This window comes from Apis cerana, linkage group LG5 (assembly GCF_029169275.1).
Source record: "Apis cerana isolate GH-2021 linkage group LG5, AcerK_1.0, whole genome shotgun sequence".
Lineage (NCBI taxonomy): Eukaryota > Metazoa > Arthropoda > Insecta > Hymenoptera > Apidae > Apis > Apis cerana.
Window position 1 is genome coordinate 5,377,773 of NC_083856.1, and position 18,286 is coordinate 5,396,058.

The following is an 18,286-nucleotide window of genomic DNA, read 5'->3' on the forward strand; positions in this document are numbered from 1 at the left end:
ATGTTATATAACAATTAAACATAAATATATTAGATAACATTTGTATCAATATAAAACAATTATAATTATACAATAAAAAACGATTTGAACGATTGAATATTTGTAATATTATTTACAACTTCTATGATCAAAAACAAACACATATATAATGATTCATGAATTAAATTCTAACATATCAAAATGTTAATCATCGTATTTTTACAACTTACATGGAATTTTACTTAGACTATAGCAATATCTTGATGAAATTCCGTTTAGTTTAAAAATAAGAGAGCTTCTAATCGAAAGGTTATAATTAACGCTTTTTTTTTGCATCATAACACGAAACCACGCTCACCCTCGAGTGTTCCGAGATGCATAAAATGCAAGCCACGCTAAATACATGCGTTATTTATATTATGATGGATTCATAAAAAAGCTATTTCAAATTTAAGGATGTTTCATATAGTGACAAATAAAAATATATTTTCAAAATAAAGATATTGTTAAGTTGAATATTTGTATCGAATTCAGTATTTGAAAGAAGTGCATTAGATAGAAACTTTTTTTTTTAAAAAAAAATCGAATTTCATTAAAAATAATTTTTTTTCATTAAATATATTATATTACTTTACATATATTTATATCTAAACATTATTATTTATTAGATGTTGACTGAAAATAGTAATATTATGTTTTTTGTCTTTTTTTTTATGGAAGTTATAATTAAAGAAATAAGATTTTAATTTTTTCGTGATTTATACGAAAAGAAGAATATAATTAAAAATAATTTGTAAGTAAATAAACAATTATTTATTTAAAAAAAAATAATCTGTAATTTATAATATATTCGAAATTATCTTTTTATGATATATAAATTTTTATATCTTCATAATAATTTATATTTTATGTAGGTTACGATAATTGTCAACATGTTAAAAATATTCAAAATATCAATTCGCTAAACATACAAGGAAATTACTTGTATCAATATAAAATTCAATTGAACAAACATGGACAAGAATGCTCAAGAAGAACAAACAAATTTAGAAGACGAAAAACAATTTTTGGTATTCATATTTGTTTAATATAGAAAAAATGATTAACATTGTTCATTTTATATCTCGTGATTTTTAGAATATAAAAAAAAAATATCCAGAAATGACACAAAAGAAAACTTATGTCTTCGTAATATATATGTAATATAATTTTTCAGATTTCTATGGAAGACACCCTAAGCACAGTAGAAAAAAATATCCATAAATTTATAAAAGATGTTCCGCAAACGCTCGTTAATTCTGGATTAGATATAGACTTAGATAAATTAAACATAGATGATGGTCAAAAAGATCTCGTTTCTTTATTTCCGAAATCATTAACCGATGAAATAAATAAAGGTATTCTCTTATTTTTTTTTTTTTCTTAATAAACTACAACATATTATTAATTAATATTTTTATTATTTTTAGAGGAAAAAGAAAAAATTTCAATTTTAGAGCTCAAATGTGAACAGTTACATAGCCAATTGCAACAACAAATAGATAAAAATAAAAAGGCTCAAGAAGAAATAGAATATTTAAGAGAACAAGTGATTTAACAATAATTTAACATGAAATATTTTAATATTTATTATTTAGAAATTTTTTATTATTTTATTATTTAGAATAAATAAATATTTTTATATCTTTCATAGATATTGAATCAAAGTACATACTGTGCAACTTTAGGGGCAGTTTTGGGTAATTTAACATGGCGCGCATCTCGACTTCCAGAAATTGTCGATGTTTGGCTTTCGGGGGTAAATATTTCTATTTTCAAGAATAATTCAAATAATATATCTATTTAAAGAATAGTATAATTTTGTGCTAATTATTCTATAGTTTCAGCATATGATCGGTGAATTTTTATCGATAACGGACGGAAGTTTCGTCGCATTTATAAACACTTATCAAAACGCTTTTCCCCCTACTTGTAATGTCGAATATCAGTTTATAATTGGATTGTTAGGCATCGTGACTAACATATCTGCTACACCTGAGGGACGTGAATTTTTAATCACTGATCCGAATGGTAGAGCTTTAGTACAAAAAATGGTAAAACTTATGCCCACTTTGCCACTTTCGCAAGGTTCTCTATCTTTAAAAAGGTAATTTTATGAATATCGAATTATTGATATTCCTAATTTTTGATATTCCTAATTGGATCGAATATTGTGTTCCTATATAGATTGATGTTGATGATATTCTATAACGTCAGTATGAATAAAACCGGCTTACAGCATCTCTTCGAATCACGAGTAGGCGACGTATTAAATTGTTACTTGAAAAACAATTCATTACCAGATGAAACACAGTTTCTATGTCTGCGCGTGTTACAATCAATGACATATGGCCTGACTAATCCCAAATACATTCAAGACTTGATTACTACTCTACCGATTAGTAAAATAGAAGATATTGCAACTTCGAATAAAAATGAAATGAGTACAGTTGCGAAACAAGTGATAAAACAGTTGCGGGATTCGCAGAAATTTATCCGTTTGAGTTAAACGCGTGACTATCTCGATTTTCTTTCTTACTGGATAAACTGAATTGAAATTTGTTTATAAGAAAGGAATTTTGTTCATGTTGCTAATCTTCTAGATTAACAGGAATTAAAATATTCGAATGAAGTTCGGTTTGCGTTTTCGCTACAAAGTATAAACATCTATTTTTGCAATTGATATTATCAAACATCAGAATATCTTTGGAATATATTCGTGACTAGTTTGAGAACTGTCGAATATCGATCTGCCTTATGCAGCTACAAAATAAAAGCAATTGTGTGGAATAATACGGAATAATACGGAATAGTACGAAATCAATTACGCATGCGATTGAATAAAACATAATCGAGCGTAAAAATATTTTCTAAGTAATTAAATCAATTTTTCCAAAACTTTTTAATATTTTTAATTTTAAGTTTAAATAACTTTTAATAATTTATTTATTTTATATCTTAACGTAAAATATTTTTCCTTTTTAATTAAAGATTTGAAGGAATTATAATATGTTTCATTTAACATACATAATTGATATATAAACTACATCACACTGCACTGCAAATACATAACAAATATACTCGTTTTCATTGAACATCGGCGACCTTCAACTTCGAAGGTTGCGACAATACTGCAGTATCTTATTTCTGAATTGCAAAGCCAACAAAACATACATATTATACGAGTGCATTTTGCAGTTGCAAATAGTCTCTCTGTACTAATAAATAGTATAATTATATTATCTTAAATTGTAATTACAGTCTAGCTATTTTTCTGTACTTTTCTACTCTGCCATATATGGCAAGATTGATACATATAGCAAGTGTTTGTAGCAAGCTATATGTTTGTAAATAAATTATAGCAAACATTAAAATAAAAATCTAATTTGATTAAGGGAAAAATTAAAATATTTTTATCCTTTTTATGAATCATTATAATGAAAAGCTCGGTGTGGTTCATGATCCACAATAATAAAAGTTATGTTCATTGATTCTCGCGAGGAATGGAAAAACCGCGACATTAACGGAAATAGTAACTCTGAGAAATCCGTATGTTTCGTTGTTCCGCATAAAGAGATAGGAATCTCGAAGGAACAGGAGGAAGGATTGGGACGAAAGAGTTACATATAGTGCATGCAATACCGACTATCGCGTCGATAATCATGCTGCGCAAGCTCGTGGGGAGAGACCGTGTGGGGGCGTGCGCGACAAGAAATCGCGCTTGCGTCCAATGGATACATTCGGCGCGTTCAGCGGTCGCGGTGTGAAGAGTAGAGGGGGTACGCGTCGCGACGTCCAGCGTCGCGTAAACGGGAGATCACGGCAGGCAGGCAGGCAGGACCTAGGAAAGGCGACGGCCGGGCGGTCGTTTTATTGATCCCGGGGCGCCGCGGCGCTACCCACCCGCGGCGGGATCGTCTGCAAGAAAATTCTTTCCAACAAGATTTTCACGTTCTCCGTTATCTGGTTGCATCGTAAATATACTCACTCGAACGGCTGCGACAACGGTGATAGCATTATTATTAATTTTTTCTTATTGTATCACACTGGAACGCGAACGATTAAAAAAGGAACAGGTCAGGCGGCACGTAATAGATTCCTGAAAAGGTGGATCGAAATTTCGTGGACTAGGTCGTGCGCGGGGTGTAAGCGACGTCCTCGTTGTTATTGAGGGTTCTAATAATCTGAAATTGGTGCCGGTGGTGGCAGTCGTGTCGCGATTTCACCGAATTGGTCGTAACGAGAATACCGGAAAAAGAAACCGACGTATCATCGACGTTCTAGCACCAAAGGAGCAATTTATTATCCTTTGACAAATGTTCAACTTTTAAGAAAATCTGGTTCTTTCATCTTCAAGTATCATAGTGTATTGTAACATCGAAGAAGTGAAAGAAAAAGAAGTTTGAGAAAAGAAACAAAGGAAAAAAAAGACGCGCTGAATAGCCCGGAAGAAGCTGTCATCGAGCAGCTACGACTTCCAGGATTGTTCATGTATCGCCAATGGAAAGCTTATAAATCGAAAGGGGGCGCAGCGGACTGCCCGGACAAGGTGTCATCCGGCTGGTGATTGCTTTGTTCTCGCATCGTTCCTCGTATACGAGGACATAGGATCACGAAGCTGTGGCTGTTTCAATCCGTTGAAGATAGTGACAACCGAGTCTAAGGTAGGCGCCGCGGCGCCGAGATGGGCCCTACCAGTAGCCGCGAACAGATTGGGGAGCAGATCGGCGACGATGATGGCCTGCAAATCAAGCCAAAACCTATGGTCAATCATATCGTAAGTTTTTTCATTTCTTATTTTTATTGCTTTTTCCCCTCCTATTAACTATAAGTTAAAACCGTTTTTGTTTTTTTGATTTTATTTTTAATTTTTATAATTTTTATTTCATAATATTTCAGTTTATACTTTCATAGTAATGTATAATAATAAAAGAATCATCATAAGAAAAATTTGATTGAATTGTAATATTTGAAATAGTTAATGTGAAATAAGTAAATCGAACACTATGATTTGCTACTCTATTTTCGTCATAAAACAGAAATGTATTCGCGTATCTGCTTTAGAACTCCTTTCATGATGAAACTCTGTTTAATATAAGAATTGTTTAATTTAGAAAATAACTTGCTCAATCGTATTGAATTCCGAAATAAATGAAGTTTGAAATTTTTTCTGAATTTTTTCTCTTTAACACTTAACTTTTTTCCTTGCTTGATTATTCTCTTATTCATTAAATAGCATATATTCGTTGGTATCATCTTGCTAGTTTGTGTCACGTCCAATGTTTAAAAGATCTTCATCCAACAGTGATATCTTGTGCATATTTGAAATATCTGGGTGTACACATAGTTAGAACTTTGTACTTATCGATAGATCAGTAGCCACGCATTTTATTTCCGCGCGCACGATATTGCATTGCATGAATGATGTCTGCGTGGAAATCTGTAGCAGAAGGAAGACGGTCGGTTTTGTGTGTAACAAAGAGAAGAAGAAAAGGATAAGAATATAGAAAGAGAAATCGTAAAACAAAGAGAGAAACATGAGCAAATCGAAACGATGGAATACATGAAGAAGAGTTGGCAAGGGAAATGAAGTGAGATGGATTTCATAGAGTGGGGAATTGGATGGACTCAACCGACTGCGATGCGATAAGTCAGCCGGTGGTTGAGCAGCGCGCATTTTCATATCGCTTCTTTCTCGTTCCACAGCTGGACACTGTCCACTCAGGTGGCACGAGTACGGCCATCTCTTTTTCCCTCCTTATTTGTTTTCTCATTTACTGTGAGGGTGTATTCATCTTTATTTAAATAGAACGCCAATATCGTGCGATGTCGCCTAAAAATAAGGTATGTAAAATAGATTTTCTAATCGAATAATAGTCTATAAATTTTTACCTTATCATGTTCGTTTTATTTTGTTACTCTTAACTAAAGACGTCGCTTCATGTCGTTAAAATCGCACGTTAAGATAAGTAAAGTAATATAGTAAAAGTTGAATCGTGTTTATATTGAAATTATGATGTTGACAATGATTACAACCCTCCTTGTATGATCTATTCCATTGATATATTACCACATGAGTTAATTTCAAAAAGATTGAATAACATCAATCCGTTGTTTCATCGGTTTAATAAAAATTTAATTTATTGATAACGAAATATTTTCGATTGATAAACATGTTTTTTTTTTGCGCACGTGTACAAAAATTTTATTGGTAATTTTCATGGCACGCTATTTTTGAAAAATATTATTAATTAATATTATAAAAAATTATAAATTGAATGACAAAATATATATGATTAAATTAATCACGAAATGCACAAGTGAAAGTGATTTGTGTTACCTAGTTAGAACAACGATAATGCTTGCAAACAGCTCATCAGTATATCGTTGATAACATTAGAAGGAATAAATTTCGCGTATGAAATTTTGCATTTTGGGTGGAGTTATGGATGTTATTATTTTTTTGTATTATGTACCTCGTAGACTATATCACGTGCCAGTTTATGGATTGATGTCGAGCCATGGATCAAGATGTATTACGCGAGAACATCTTATCTTTTAAGTGTTTGTTGAATTCGTTATCATTCTGTATCGATGTCGAGTATTTCCCTTATCCTTCGGCTATTCGGCCGATAAATATTAAATTGTAAGTAGGAATACCTATAAATTTGATTGTTTCTATCAAAGATTCTTATTTAGATGTCATTAACAAATTTCGATAAATAAGAAATGAATTTCGGACACCTAATCTTCATTATAAATTAATAATGTAATTAATGAAGTCGATTGAACTAATTGCGACAGCGAATCATGGACAGAATAAATAGGCGATTAATCACAGTGATTACAAACGGTAGTGAATTTTCCTAATTCCTTTAAACCTAATAAATTTGATTAGATTGAATCACATGATTTTAAATAATTTATTAGCGATTTTTCAAACTTTGTGAGTGGTTTTATTTTTTTTTAATCTTTTTTAAATTTTTCTGTTTTATTAATATAAGCGAACAAAAAAAAAGTATCATATCAATTCAACAATTCGGTAAGATTATAATTTAAAATAATTACTCACACAATGTGATTCATCGAAGCAGGGAGAATGTTGCTCTTCCTTTCCTGATTATATTCATGCTTTTATCATGACTCCTGATATCTCGCGGTCCTAAGCAAACTGGGACAATGAAGAAGAGACTAACATCGTCATAAACAATGATCTGTTACAAATCAAGAAAATATCATGATGTAGTTCTTGTTTACGGTTTCTGAGTCATTTTAAAGCACTGTTGCCGCTGATATTTCTAAGAAGACAAGAACCAGATGTTCTTATAATTACTATAAATTATGAATTTTATTTACGCTTGCACGTATATATCTATATCATTTTCATTGAAAATATTACAATTGAAAATACAAAAAAAAATGTGATACCTATAACTTTCGAATTCAATCAATCAAATTCAAATTGAGACAAAAAAATTCTTATTTAAACGTACTGATTTTGTTTTATAGAACAATATTATCTAATTATTCCTGGTTAATTTTTGTGCGGAGATCAAAAGCAGATGGTGTTTTCATGTATTGTGCCTTCAACGTTAATTGTCGCTAGTTATTATCTAATTAATTCATAAACGTGCTCGAGCAGACGAGTAAAGCATCAGTGGAATGCAGCATGTTGCAGTACTAACTCTCGCGTGATCGACGTTACATACCAGTGGTACCATTCTCCTCCCGTCTACCTATCCCTTTTATCGGTGCTGATTCTTTGAGTGTTTCCACCACTGTTACATATCGACTCGAGATCATCTTCAGAATGTTTACTTAGTGCCCTCCTGCTTCAGCGCCCCGCCCCCTTTCGCCAGCTATCGTTCATATCGCTGTAATTCGATCGTTTGGTGATTTTCGTCGTGACGGCCATCATTAAATGGCAATCGATTAACCGCGATTCTATGTATCGGTAATCTCGATAGTATGATATATTTGGTAACCTTCATTCGCGTGCAAGATTAATTTCATGGTAGTGTAAGCATCGACTTAGATTATTAGTGCGCGCGTCACGCTACTATATGATGGTCACTTTACGATATACAATGTTTCGCGTACGATTATTTAGCCGTTCGACCATGAACATGATTTCTCGAAGCCACCTGATAGCAACACACCACCGGGAACTGTCACTTTCTTCCTGAAGTACGAGAGCGTTGCCAGCAAATATTTGCTTAGTGAGGTAACGTTTCGAAACTCTAAAAATTGCATAAACGGTTGAGGTGGACTTGTCTCTATCCCGTGATATTAAAAAAAAAACTACAACGCGCGTGCATCGGACTAATGGCTAACGCGGAACGATATGTCGAAACATTAAACGTAAGTTCAAGTTGCTGCTATAATTGCACGTTAGAATAAATAACTTGTCGATCTCTATACTATTATACCAGTCAAATGTGAATCATCTATGCTGAGCAGAGTCGAGTGACATTGAGCTGCAATGTATTGGTCAATCGGTGCAATATCTCCCATAATACACGAAGTAACCCTTGATACAATTATTGATTCGTTAAACGATACTAAAAAGTTTTTGACTTTGCGTGAAGTGTTATAGAATTATTTATTTTTGTACTTTTTTATCCATAATAATTATATTTTGAATTAAATAAAACATTAAGTTTTTTTTTTGATTCATATAATTTAATTTTTTAGTTTAATCTTTATTATCATAAATTGTCATTTATTCTTAAAAATGTGTTTTTTAGCGAAAATATTTTAAACTTGTTGTCTTTGAAATAAAAAAATTGAAAAATAAATTTAATTTGTATAATAATTTTTATAAAATTTTATTTTCTTAATATTCTTTTAAAAAGAATATTCTTGATATCTGTAAAAAAATTATTAAAATTATTAAAAATATATAGTATAACTAATTCGAATTGTATCATAATCTAAGCTTGACATTTTATAGTTTTACAATACTTTTGTAAAAACATAAAGTATTTTAAGTAAATGATTTCGTATTGAAAATTGTTGCAAATGTTAAAAATATCTATGAAAATAATTATTGAAAATTTAGATCGATTTTCTTTTCTTTAATATAATTCTATTTTATATTAATTAAAATAATTAAAGAAAAAAACATACATATAAAAATTTAAAACATTTTTTAAAATCTTGATTCAGCAAATTCACAAATCGTCTGGTTGTCGCGCCACGTAATTGTGATAGGGTGGGGACGCATGAGACGCTTCGCATTTATAGGTTAACTTTTCGCGCACAAACGATCAGTGCCGCTTCAACGAGAGCTCCGTGCTCTCTCGTTGTCGCAAGCAGTTCTTTTGTTCGACGGGTACTTAAATTCTCACGAAGATCCGTGTAGTTTAGTCATTTGTATATCTTAGGATCGTAAAATATAATAGTAGTAAACACAGTGTATTCGCACATACATTTGCAATCACCAAAACGCAGTGATTACATTATTAACACATCGTTGCATGTTGTTTTGTTCATTCAGCATTATTTTTGCACTATACAAAGATCACAAGACACAATGACAGAAGAAAGAATATTGTGCATATAGAAAATAAAGTTATTTTATACATGGAAATTTGAAGAAAGCTCTACTACCGTGTTTGTATATAAATAGAATCTCTGTAGTGCGTAGTGATACATAGCAGTTATACGTCCAACAGCAAAACCAATCGTTTCTGCCGGCAAACTTGTCATGACAATTTGCGCGTGCTGAATCATTTTAGGTGTATAGTGCCGTTTCATTCGTGTGCATCCGAATCTCATAGCTGAATCTTATTGATGAACTGAATTTATTAAGACACGTTACTTTGTGTACGTGTATCGTTATCGAGTGTTGCAAGGAGGAATAAAGAAATATATATTCTTAATTTCTTCAAAAGTGTACTTTTTTAAAAAAGTTACTGCGTATGTTTTTTAAGTTCGGTTGATTCATAATACATACAAGGCAGTGAGCGTGCGATGGTCGTATGATAGAAGTTGACTCGAAGCGCGCGAGTGTGAAAGACATGGCAGCGGATTTTGATGATTGATATTGCTACTCCTGTTATTTGCTAACAGGGGGAGTGTTAAATCGCGCGGAAGTGGCGTAGCGTGGCAAACTTTGAGGGATAAAGTCACGGAAAGAAAGAATATACAGCGCGCGCAGCTGCGTGCACTTCTACGAAAATAGAACTCTGCACAGTGTGTGGAGGCCAACGACGAAACGAACGGAGTCTGACATTAAAGCGATCATAGAATGTCGCGCGTGTCGCTCAACAAGTCGCAGTACAGCCAATACGGCTCGCGTCGCGTGCGGAAGATCAGTACGGTACGTTTCGAAAATTCGTCTCTATTTGGTAATATGCGTGCGTTTAAGCGTTTCTTGTCTTTATTCTTAGGTGATCTGATTCGCTTCAAATTTCAAGGCACTATCTCGTTTCGCTTTTCTTTATAGTTTCTTCGTACGTGTTCGGAAACAACACGTGACTTAGCCTTGATAAATGTAATTTACACTTTTGTAGCAGTTTCTGACAAACGCGAAACACCATACACGCATTTGTATATATTGTCAGCACAGCCGTGTATCACTGCGTACTTGTGTGCACAATTTGCACCCGTTGCAAATGTGACACCACCGTCACGAAAACAAGGTCGAAAACAATTCTCTTGTCAAGTTTCCTTTGCCTTGACGTTAGGTGGCGCACGCTTTACCAATTCTAATGACAGTAGATCAGCTGATTCGGCTGACCTTCCATTCGGCTAAGTCACTATCGAGTCACTATCGATGCTTTCGTATGTCTTAGCGCTATATTTGAATTCATTTAATATGTTGGCAGTCTAGGTCATTGTACGAACTCTTTTATTCCAAAATATTTATAAAACAAGTCCCTTACGGATTTTTTCATTTACGATTATACAAAATATGTTCAAATTCAAGAAGGCATGGAAGTATATTCTTTTGTACGTTTTTTTTTTTTTAAATTTACTAGTATCCTTAGAATATTATGTTAAAAAAGTATTAAAGAGTTATACATTGAATTTTCGTGAAAGAGTCATTTTTATCGCGTGATCAATATCGTTTCTTGTTTATTAGATTCAGAGGAAACACTATTTTACCTTGGATAAACGTAGCCTTAGGGAATGGTTAAGTCACAGTAGCCATATAATATCTATGCTTGCGTTTGCGTTATGAGATCATCTTATAATATGGCACGACCGCTCGTTCTCACATTACGCTCCAAAAGATGTCTTCCGGAATTGCGTTCTTGTTGATTCATATAATTTTATCATTATAATTTTATTAAATTTCTATTTTCATTGGAGAAAAATGTGTAAAAATAATTTTTTATTTAAATGTAAAAATTTTTTGAAATTTTTAAAATTTCTTATTTAATTTATTAATCAGATACATGTAGAATGATGTTTATATATTTACACATTAGTATGAAAGAAAGGTATTTGATATTTTTCTTATATTTTACAAGGTGAACTACCACTACTTTATAAAAGACAAACATAAATATTAACATTACAATATTATAATGTTACAAGATTTAAAAAATATTCAAATTTTTTAATAATAGATGAATTACATTAAATCTGATTTTTATTGTCTTTAATATATAATAATATATTAAATAATGTTAGAAACAATATAATATTTAACTTTACATTTATACATTATCATTAAACTGATGAAAATATTTATATTTTTTACAGACGGAAAGTGAATATTCTGTAGAAGAGCATGCAAAATTAACTGCTACTGATGGAGCTAGTGATGAAGCATCTCCAGAAGATGAAGGAGGATCATTATGTGAATACCATGACATACCACCCCCACCAGATGGTGGATATGGGTGGGTGGTGGTATTTGCATCATTCATGTGTAATATGATAGTTGATGGTATCGCTTATACATTTGGTGTTTTTCTGGGAGAATTTGTTACATATTTTGGAGAAGGAAAAGGCAAAACTGCATGGGTTGGTTCATTGTTATCTGGCATGTACCTCAGTGCTGGTAAATTTTTTTATTATAAAGTATCTTTTTTTTTTAATAATAATATATTAGTTTTAAATATTACAATTATTTTTTAGGACCTATTGTCAGTGCTTTAACGAATAAGTATGGATGTAGAGCAGTATGTATGGCAGGAAGTTTTTTAGGTGCAGCAGCATTTGTACTTTCAACATTTTCAACCAGTGTAAATATGCTTATGATAACTTATGGTGTTATGGGAGGTGTGTGTAATATTTTAGATATATTAGATTTTAAGTTATTTTTTGGATAATTTGAATATATTATAGTAATTATAACATTGTTTCAGGAATTGGATTTGGTTTAATATATTTGCCAGCAGTAGTTTGTGTAGGTTATTATTTTGAAACCAAAAGATCATTAGCTACAGGTATTGCTGTATGTGGTTCAGGATTTGGCACATTTGCATTTGCACCTCTTGCAACAATGTTATTAGAAGCATATAATTGGAAAGGAGCAAATTTAATTCTTGCAGGCCTTATTTTAAATTGTGCTGTAAGTAATATCTATAAGTTTTCTAAGAAATTATAGAACATAGATTTGATGATAACAATAGGTGAACATCACAGGTATTTGGTGCAATGATGAGGCCATTAGAATATCCAAAAGCTTCTTCTGTTAAACCATTGTTACAAAGAATGGCAGAGGAGAAAAGATTTCAAATGGAACGTGGAAGTATTGGGGGTTCTTATTTCATGGTACAACTGCCTGATGGATCTATGGAAAAGAGAATGAAAATGCCTATTAATATTGATCCTGGTGTTCATTCCAGTTTCAATTTAGACCAATTAGTGCCTGGTAAGAAAATATGAGTTGAAATTAATATTGATAATTAAATATGGTTTTTATAATATATTTCATTATGATATATTTTAATATTAAAGGAACTCCTTTAACACCAGTTCCAACGGTACCAACTCTTCCCACTATATCGGAAGTGAAAGTACAAGAACACTCTTCTAGTGGAGCAACTAGTAATAGTGGCAGTATGGACTTAAAAAACATTTCCACTAAATCAAAGAGTAGAAAAAATATTGATGATACCAAAGATATAACAGAGAAGTCTGAAAGCGAATTCAAACCAATAATTCCTAGAAATGCTTCACAGCCTGCTTTCACAACTCATGTACAAGGTTTACCTAAAAATGGTTCTGTACCCTTTTTTGATAGAATCCGTAAAACAAGTACTGGTGAAAGGTATAAACCAAGTCTTAGTGCCATTAAGAATTCTAGAACAACATTGAATTCTAATGGCGATATTAGAAAGAGTTTGCATTTGAGACTTTCGACAAGCAGTGTTATGGGTTCTCGAAATAATAATGCGGAAATAGATGTACGTTTTATCATACTTTTTCGAACATATACTTAATTTAACAAAATTATTATGTAAATTATAAACAATATATATTTTATAGGATGGCGAAAGTATTACTTTTACCACAAGTAAAACTAGTATTCCAAAAGAAAAACCACAAATAATTCGACCACTATCAAGAAAGGATATTTTTTATAGTGGTAGTGTTGTTAACTTACCAGAATATCAAAGTCAAAAATCACTTGCAAATTATCGTCAAAGTGTTATTTCTTTATCAAAATCCGTTCGTGGAGATATTAAAGACACCGATATTGAAAAGGCGCGCGAGCGTAAGAAATTTTTCAAAAATAAATATTCAATGATTTATAAATTTTTATATTAAAACAATAAATGTTACAGAACCTCTATGTCCTTGTTTGGTATTACCTGATTCGTTCAAAGAAGCTCTGGCAACTATGATGGATGTATCTTTGCTAAAAGACCCAGTATTTCTTTTAATTGGTATTAGTAACGTATTTGGAATGGCTGGTTTATATGTCCCTTTTGTATATTTATTAGATGCTGCAGTCTTAGATGTAAGTTAAAAATTATAATAATTTCTTTTTTTACCTTTATTATTATTACATTTTTGTAATCATATATATCAATTTTTCAATACATATCATTTTTAGAATATTGACAAGACTCTTGCATCATATTTAGTATCTATTATTGGAATTACCAATACTCTGGGTCGTGTAGCTTGTGGATATATTGCAGATTTTCCACAAGTAGACTCGCTATTGTTGAATAATATCTGCTTAATTATATCAACAGTTGCTGTGGCTGCAATTCCGTTTTGTCATTCATATCCTGCTTACATTATTATGAGCATTCTTTTTGGAATAGCTATATGTAAGTATTGAAATTAATAAATTTTATTTTAAGTCTGATTTTTTGTCTTGATATTATATATTTGTTTTCATAATATTTCAGCTGGATATATTTCTTTGACGTCAATTATTTTGGTAGACCTTTTGGGATTGGACAAATTGACCAATGCATTTGGCCTCTTAATCTTATTTAGAGGAGCAGCAGCTATCATTGGTTCACCTTTAGCAGGTGCTGTTTATGACGCAACGCAAAGCTATAGTATCCCATTTTTTATGGCAGGATTTTTCTTCCTTGTAAGTACAGTTACTAGTTTCATGGCTCCAGCAATGAAACGCTGTACAACGCCACAGGTAAATATAATAAGTATAATACACATATAAACAATATTTTTAAACTATTTTAAATTAATAAAGAAATATAAAATTTGTTACAGACTCAGCCTGTGATATTAGATACATTGACTCCAATTGATGAAGATATCGAAGAAGAAAATGAAGAGGATATTCCTGAAATTGTAGAAACTGCGCCATCTCCGCAAGAACCTCCTGAAAAGGAAATTAAACAAATAGAATCTGTTTTATAAAATCTGATCTGTATAAGGAGAAAAAAAAAGCCTTCATCTCCGAGCCATACTGTGATAGGGCTGCTGCTTCAAAAAGGTCTGAAAAAAGTACTTCTTCGTTATACATTTTAATGCTAAAGCACAAATTAATAAGTACAACCTGATGGTATTTTTAACGTATTTAGAATTTTGCAATTGTATCTAATTTTTTTTATGAAACTCTAATATATAAATATAAATATACATATATATATACAAATATATAACAATGTAAAAAATGCCATCAGGTGAAGAATTTCATTTGCCTATGTCAATAGTAGATGATAGATAGAAAAATTTATTAACTTAATCAGTATAGAATGATCAGTATGAAAAATATTGAAAAAGTGAAAAAAATGCTTTTGCACTTGCATATCGAATAATATTGAAATGAATATTATTAATCATCACAAATGATAAATATTAATTTAGAATAAGGATGGTCAATTTTCATTTTTTACAAATGGCTCTCTTCTTTATGCTCATTTATATCTATTATAGTACTTTCTAGCAATATTTACTCGTATTCTATTTTTGATCTAAAATTTATTATATCGAAAACAACGAAAGAAAGTTTGCTATACTATGTCGATTTTTCGTATTATTTATGTTAGTGAATATCGCATTTGACTTGTAATGTTATATATATTATACGGATAATCACGCAATAATTGACCATTCTTAATCGAGAATATCCATCTACAACATATTACTTAAATCTATTTTTGGTCGCAATCCAAAGATATAATTCCAATTAAATTACATTCAGAGAAATATTTTTCTTGCATACACAACAAATGTATATACATATTATAGATTAAAAAATGTGGATTAGTTGACATACAGATAGATTCGCTATTGCGGAAAAAATTGTAAATAATTATATAGGCAATTGTAAAATAGTGTATAACGAATTCCGAAAAAACTAGGCAAATAGTAAATATATAATTTCTGTTTTGGGACATATTTACGTCCTTGTATTAATGTATTGATTATGAATAATTAACATGCTATTAGATAGAAATTAATTAATATATTAATGATTCAACTAGAATGTTTATTTCATTGAATGTATAAAGAAAACATTTCGTCTTATGCATCTAGTTTGTGTAAATTAATTCTTTAGTTAACAGAATTGACTGTCGGGAAAAAATGTGAAATAATTGAAGCATATTAATTAACACAAACTAATTCTCGACTAATACACGTGTTGTTCTACGCGATTTTCGGCAAAGTTATAATTTGTCGTGTCACATTATATACTAATTAAATATTGATCATCGCGAATAGACAAAATGTTATTCATTTATATATGATACTTTTTATTTACAATCGCATACATGCCTATGATCCGTATAAATATATAAATCTATATATAGATATATATGTATTTTTTTTTGTTATATAAATTTATATATTTATATATACATGATGAATGAAAAAAAATTGTAAATCTTGTTAACGGCATACAACAAATGTTAAACTTGTATGTACATTGTATATACGGCGTTTATTGGTAAACCGATTACGGTGATTAATTATCAATATGCGTAAGATTTGGATAACAAAAAAAAAGAACCGTTGTTATCAATAAGAAAAAATATACCAACAGTGCTATTATCACTGCTACTGCTATCACTATTACCATTAATATTACTATTACACTATATTAATTAGTACAACTATTACGACACTTATTTTTATTCTCATAATTGTCGTGCAGAAAGACCGTGTTTTTGTGATTTGAATTGAAATATAATGTATACATGTTATTCAGTCGGAAGTGTACACGTGTGCACGCGTGTCGTCGCGACAAAAGTGTTACAGTAACACTTATTATACACATATATAGAGTATATATTATCGACGCGCGTGTTCATGTAACATTTCGCATGCGCATGTTCGTATGTATGTATGTTAGGAGGAATAGGCGGGTTTCTAGTAGAGATACACGAAGCATGTGTTATGTTGTGTGTGCATAATAGAGGCATACATATGCGTACTTACATATACACATGAGCGTATCAATACACGTGCGCACGACTTAATCCTGTGCATATGTTAAAAGAAAACAATAAAAGAAAAAAAGTGAAGTATATATGCTATGGTACAAAGAAGGACAAATGTATTAGGTGACGTTTATTGAAATTGAAGAGGAATTATGAATTTTTATTACTGAAATATTGCGTTGCTTGTTTATTTATTAATAATACGTATTTCCCTATACTTCCTACGAATGCACTCAAATGAATATACACATGCGCGTTGACGCCATTTTGCTTTTTTTAAAATTATATCGTTTTGATTTACAAACTACGTTTTCATAATATTTTTCTTGCTGCATGTAAATCACGAGCACGCAGTAAATGATTAGCAATAAAACATTTTAATATGTCAATTAATTTACTTTATTGTACATCGGTCAATTATCAATAACGATTTATCGGTGTAAAACCTCTTAATGTTTCAACTTCTTTTTGATTCTTTAATTCAATTTTACCAAAATATATTATAAATATATTTTATTATATATTTTTATCATTATAATTCTAATTATATAATTAAATTATTAGTTGTAATTGAAAATTTGTTTACAATTACTCAGAATTAAAAAAAAATAACATAAATAAATAAACTAAATTATTATAAATATTAAATTGACATATAAATATTTAATATAGGCATAATGATAAAACATTTGAAGACACGAAAAAACATTTAATTATCAATGATGGTCAAATTAAAGTGAAAGTCCAAATATGCTAAAAAATCTGAAGGCTCGTATGTGGCAAGTACAAAATTATGGAAATGTTTTCTTATTTAATTTTTATTTCTATGAAATGCAAGTTTTTAATTGCACATTAGACACAAATTTTTAAAATTTTTTCATTCGATATCGTCTATTGATGCCGTTTTCTACCTCCCTCTATTCCGAACGAATGGAATGAGAGTTAGTCGCGCGATAGGCGTATATTCTTGGCGCGACCTACCTTAAGTAAACTTACACTTTCGTTTAAGCACCACTGTGTAACAGGAGGGGCTAAACGTAGGAAACAGAGAGGAGGTTTATCGCCTCCATTTCTTTCTGTCGCGTGAGAATTGCAAGTGATTCGTCGTTTTTTATCGCGATTACTTCGTGCTTTTTCCAATAGTTTATCGCGTGCTTCTAGCCTCTTGTCTTTCTCTTTCTTTCTTTTTTCCCTCCCTCCCTTTCTTTCTTTCTTTTTTATCTCTTTCACACAATCCTCAAACTTCACTACTACCATTAACTTTTATGGCACTTGCCCCTTTGGTCTGTTCACTTTTTCTTCAGTCGGAGCAGACGACATCAGGCTGCGTGCAACGTGAATGTGACACCGAAGTTCAAGCTTCGTTGACAACGATCATGACGCATACGTGAGTGAATTTGCTCGATGATACTTGGGATTCATGGTGGATTATCTTT

At 31.1% G+C, this 18,286-nt stretch overlaps 4 protein-coding genes across 15 annotated transcripts in view; 3 read left to right on the forward strand and 1 right to left on the reverse strand.

Annotated features, from left to right (window-relative positions):
• The window catches only part of LOC107996541 (delta(14)-sterol reductase TM7SF2), a 47,075-nt gene that overhangs the window by 2,971 nt on the left and 25,818 nt on the right, over positions 1–18,286 (reverse strand). For 3 of the 8 annotated variants that reach the window (XM_017054642.3, XM_017054641.3, XM_017054633.3), the window contains exons 1-2: positions 7,447–7,586; positions 7,091–7,316 (exon numbers count right to left, since the gene is read on the reverse strand). The exons of 1 other annotated variant lie outside the window; for it this stretch is intronic. In XM_017054642.3, the coding sequence (XP_016910131.1) occupies positions 7,091–7,104 (14 nt within the window). In that variant the 5' untranslated portion in view covers positions 7,105–7,316; positions 7,447–7,586. Of the gene's footprint in view, positions 1–209; positions 406–7,090; positions 7,317–7,446; positions 7,587–7,727; positions 7,866–18,286 lie in introns of those variants that run through there. 4 more of the 8 variants (XM_062074614.1, XM_017054635.3, XM_062074616.1 and 1 more) reach the window with 4 other exon arrangements.
• Positions 342–3,420, forward strand: LOC107996546 (heat shock factor 2-binding protein-like). Its single transcript, XM_017054649.3, has 7 exons — positions 342–772; positions 894–1,049; positions 1,196–1,376; positions 1,449–1,567; positions 1,673–1,777; positions 1,860–2,125; positions 2,206–3,420. The coding sequence occupies exons 2-7, from the start codon at positions 993–995 to the stop codon at positions 2,525–2,527; spliced, it is 1,050 nt and encodes a 349-aa protein (XP_016910138.2). The 5' UTR covers positions 342–772; positions 894–992; the 3' UTR covers positions 2,528–3,420.
• On the forward strand, positions 1,429–17,022 carry LOC107996538 (monocarboxylate transporter 3). 5 transcript variants are annotated; one of them, XM_017054621.3, is made up of 11 exons: positions 1,429–4,795; positions 11,734–12,034; positions 12,112–12,255; positions 12,342–12,547; positions 12,622–12,850; positions 12,937–13,385; positions 13,468–13,696; positions 13,767–13,942; positions 14,039–14,261; positions 14,343–14,590; positions 14,674–17,022. In XM_017054621.3, exons 1-11 carry the CDS (start codon positions 4,703–4,705, stop codon positions 14,821–14,823), a joined length of 2,448 nt encoding a protein of 815 aa, XP_016910110.1. In that variant the 5' UTR covers positions 1,429–4,702; the 3' UTR covers positions 14,824–17,022. The 5 variants fall into 5 exon arrangements, with proteins under 5 accessions (XP_016910110.1, XP_016910113.1, XP_016910112.1 ...); XM_017054624.3 differs by lacking the exon at positions 1,429–4,795 and adding an exon at positions 5,328–5,862; XM_017054623.3 differs by lacking the exon at positions 1,429–4,795 and adding an exon at positions 8,240–8,379.
• The window catches only part of LOC107996539 (monocarboxylate transporter 12-B-like), a 46,333-nt gene continuing 45,544 nt past the window's right edge, over positions 17,498–18,286 (forward strand). The window contains exon 1 of the mRNA XM_017054625.3: positions 17,498–18,237. Coding sequence (XP_016910114.2) covers positions 18,116–18,237 — 122 coding nt within the window. The 5' untranslated portion in view covers positions 17,498–18,115. The remainder of the gene's footprint in view (positions 18,238–18,286) is intronic.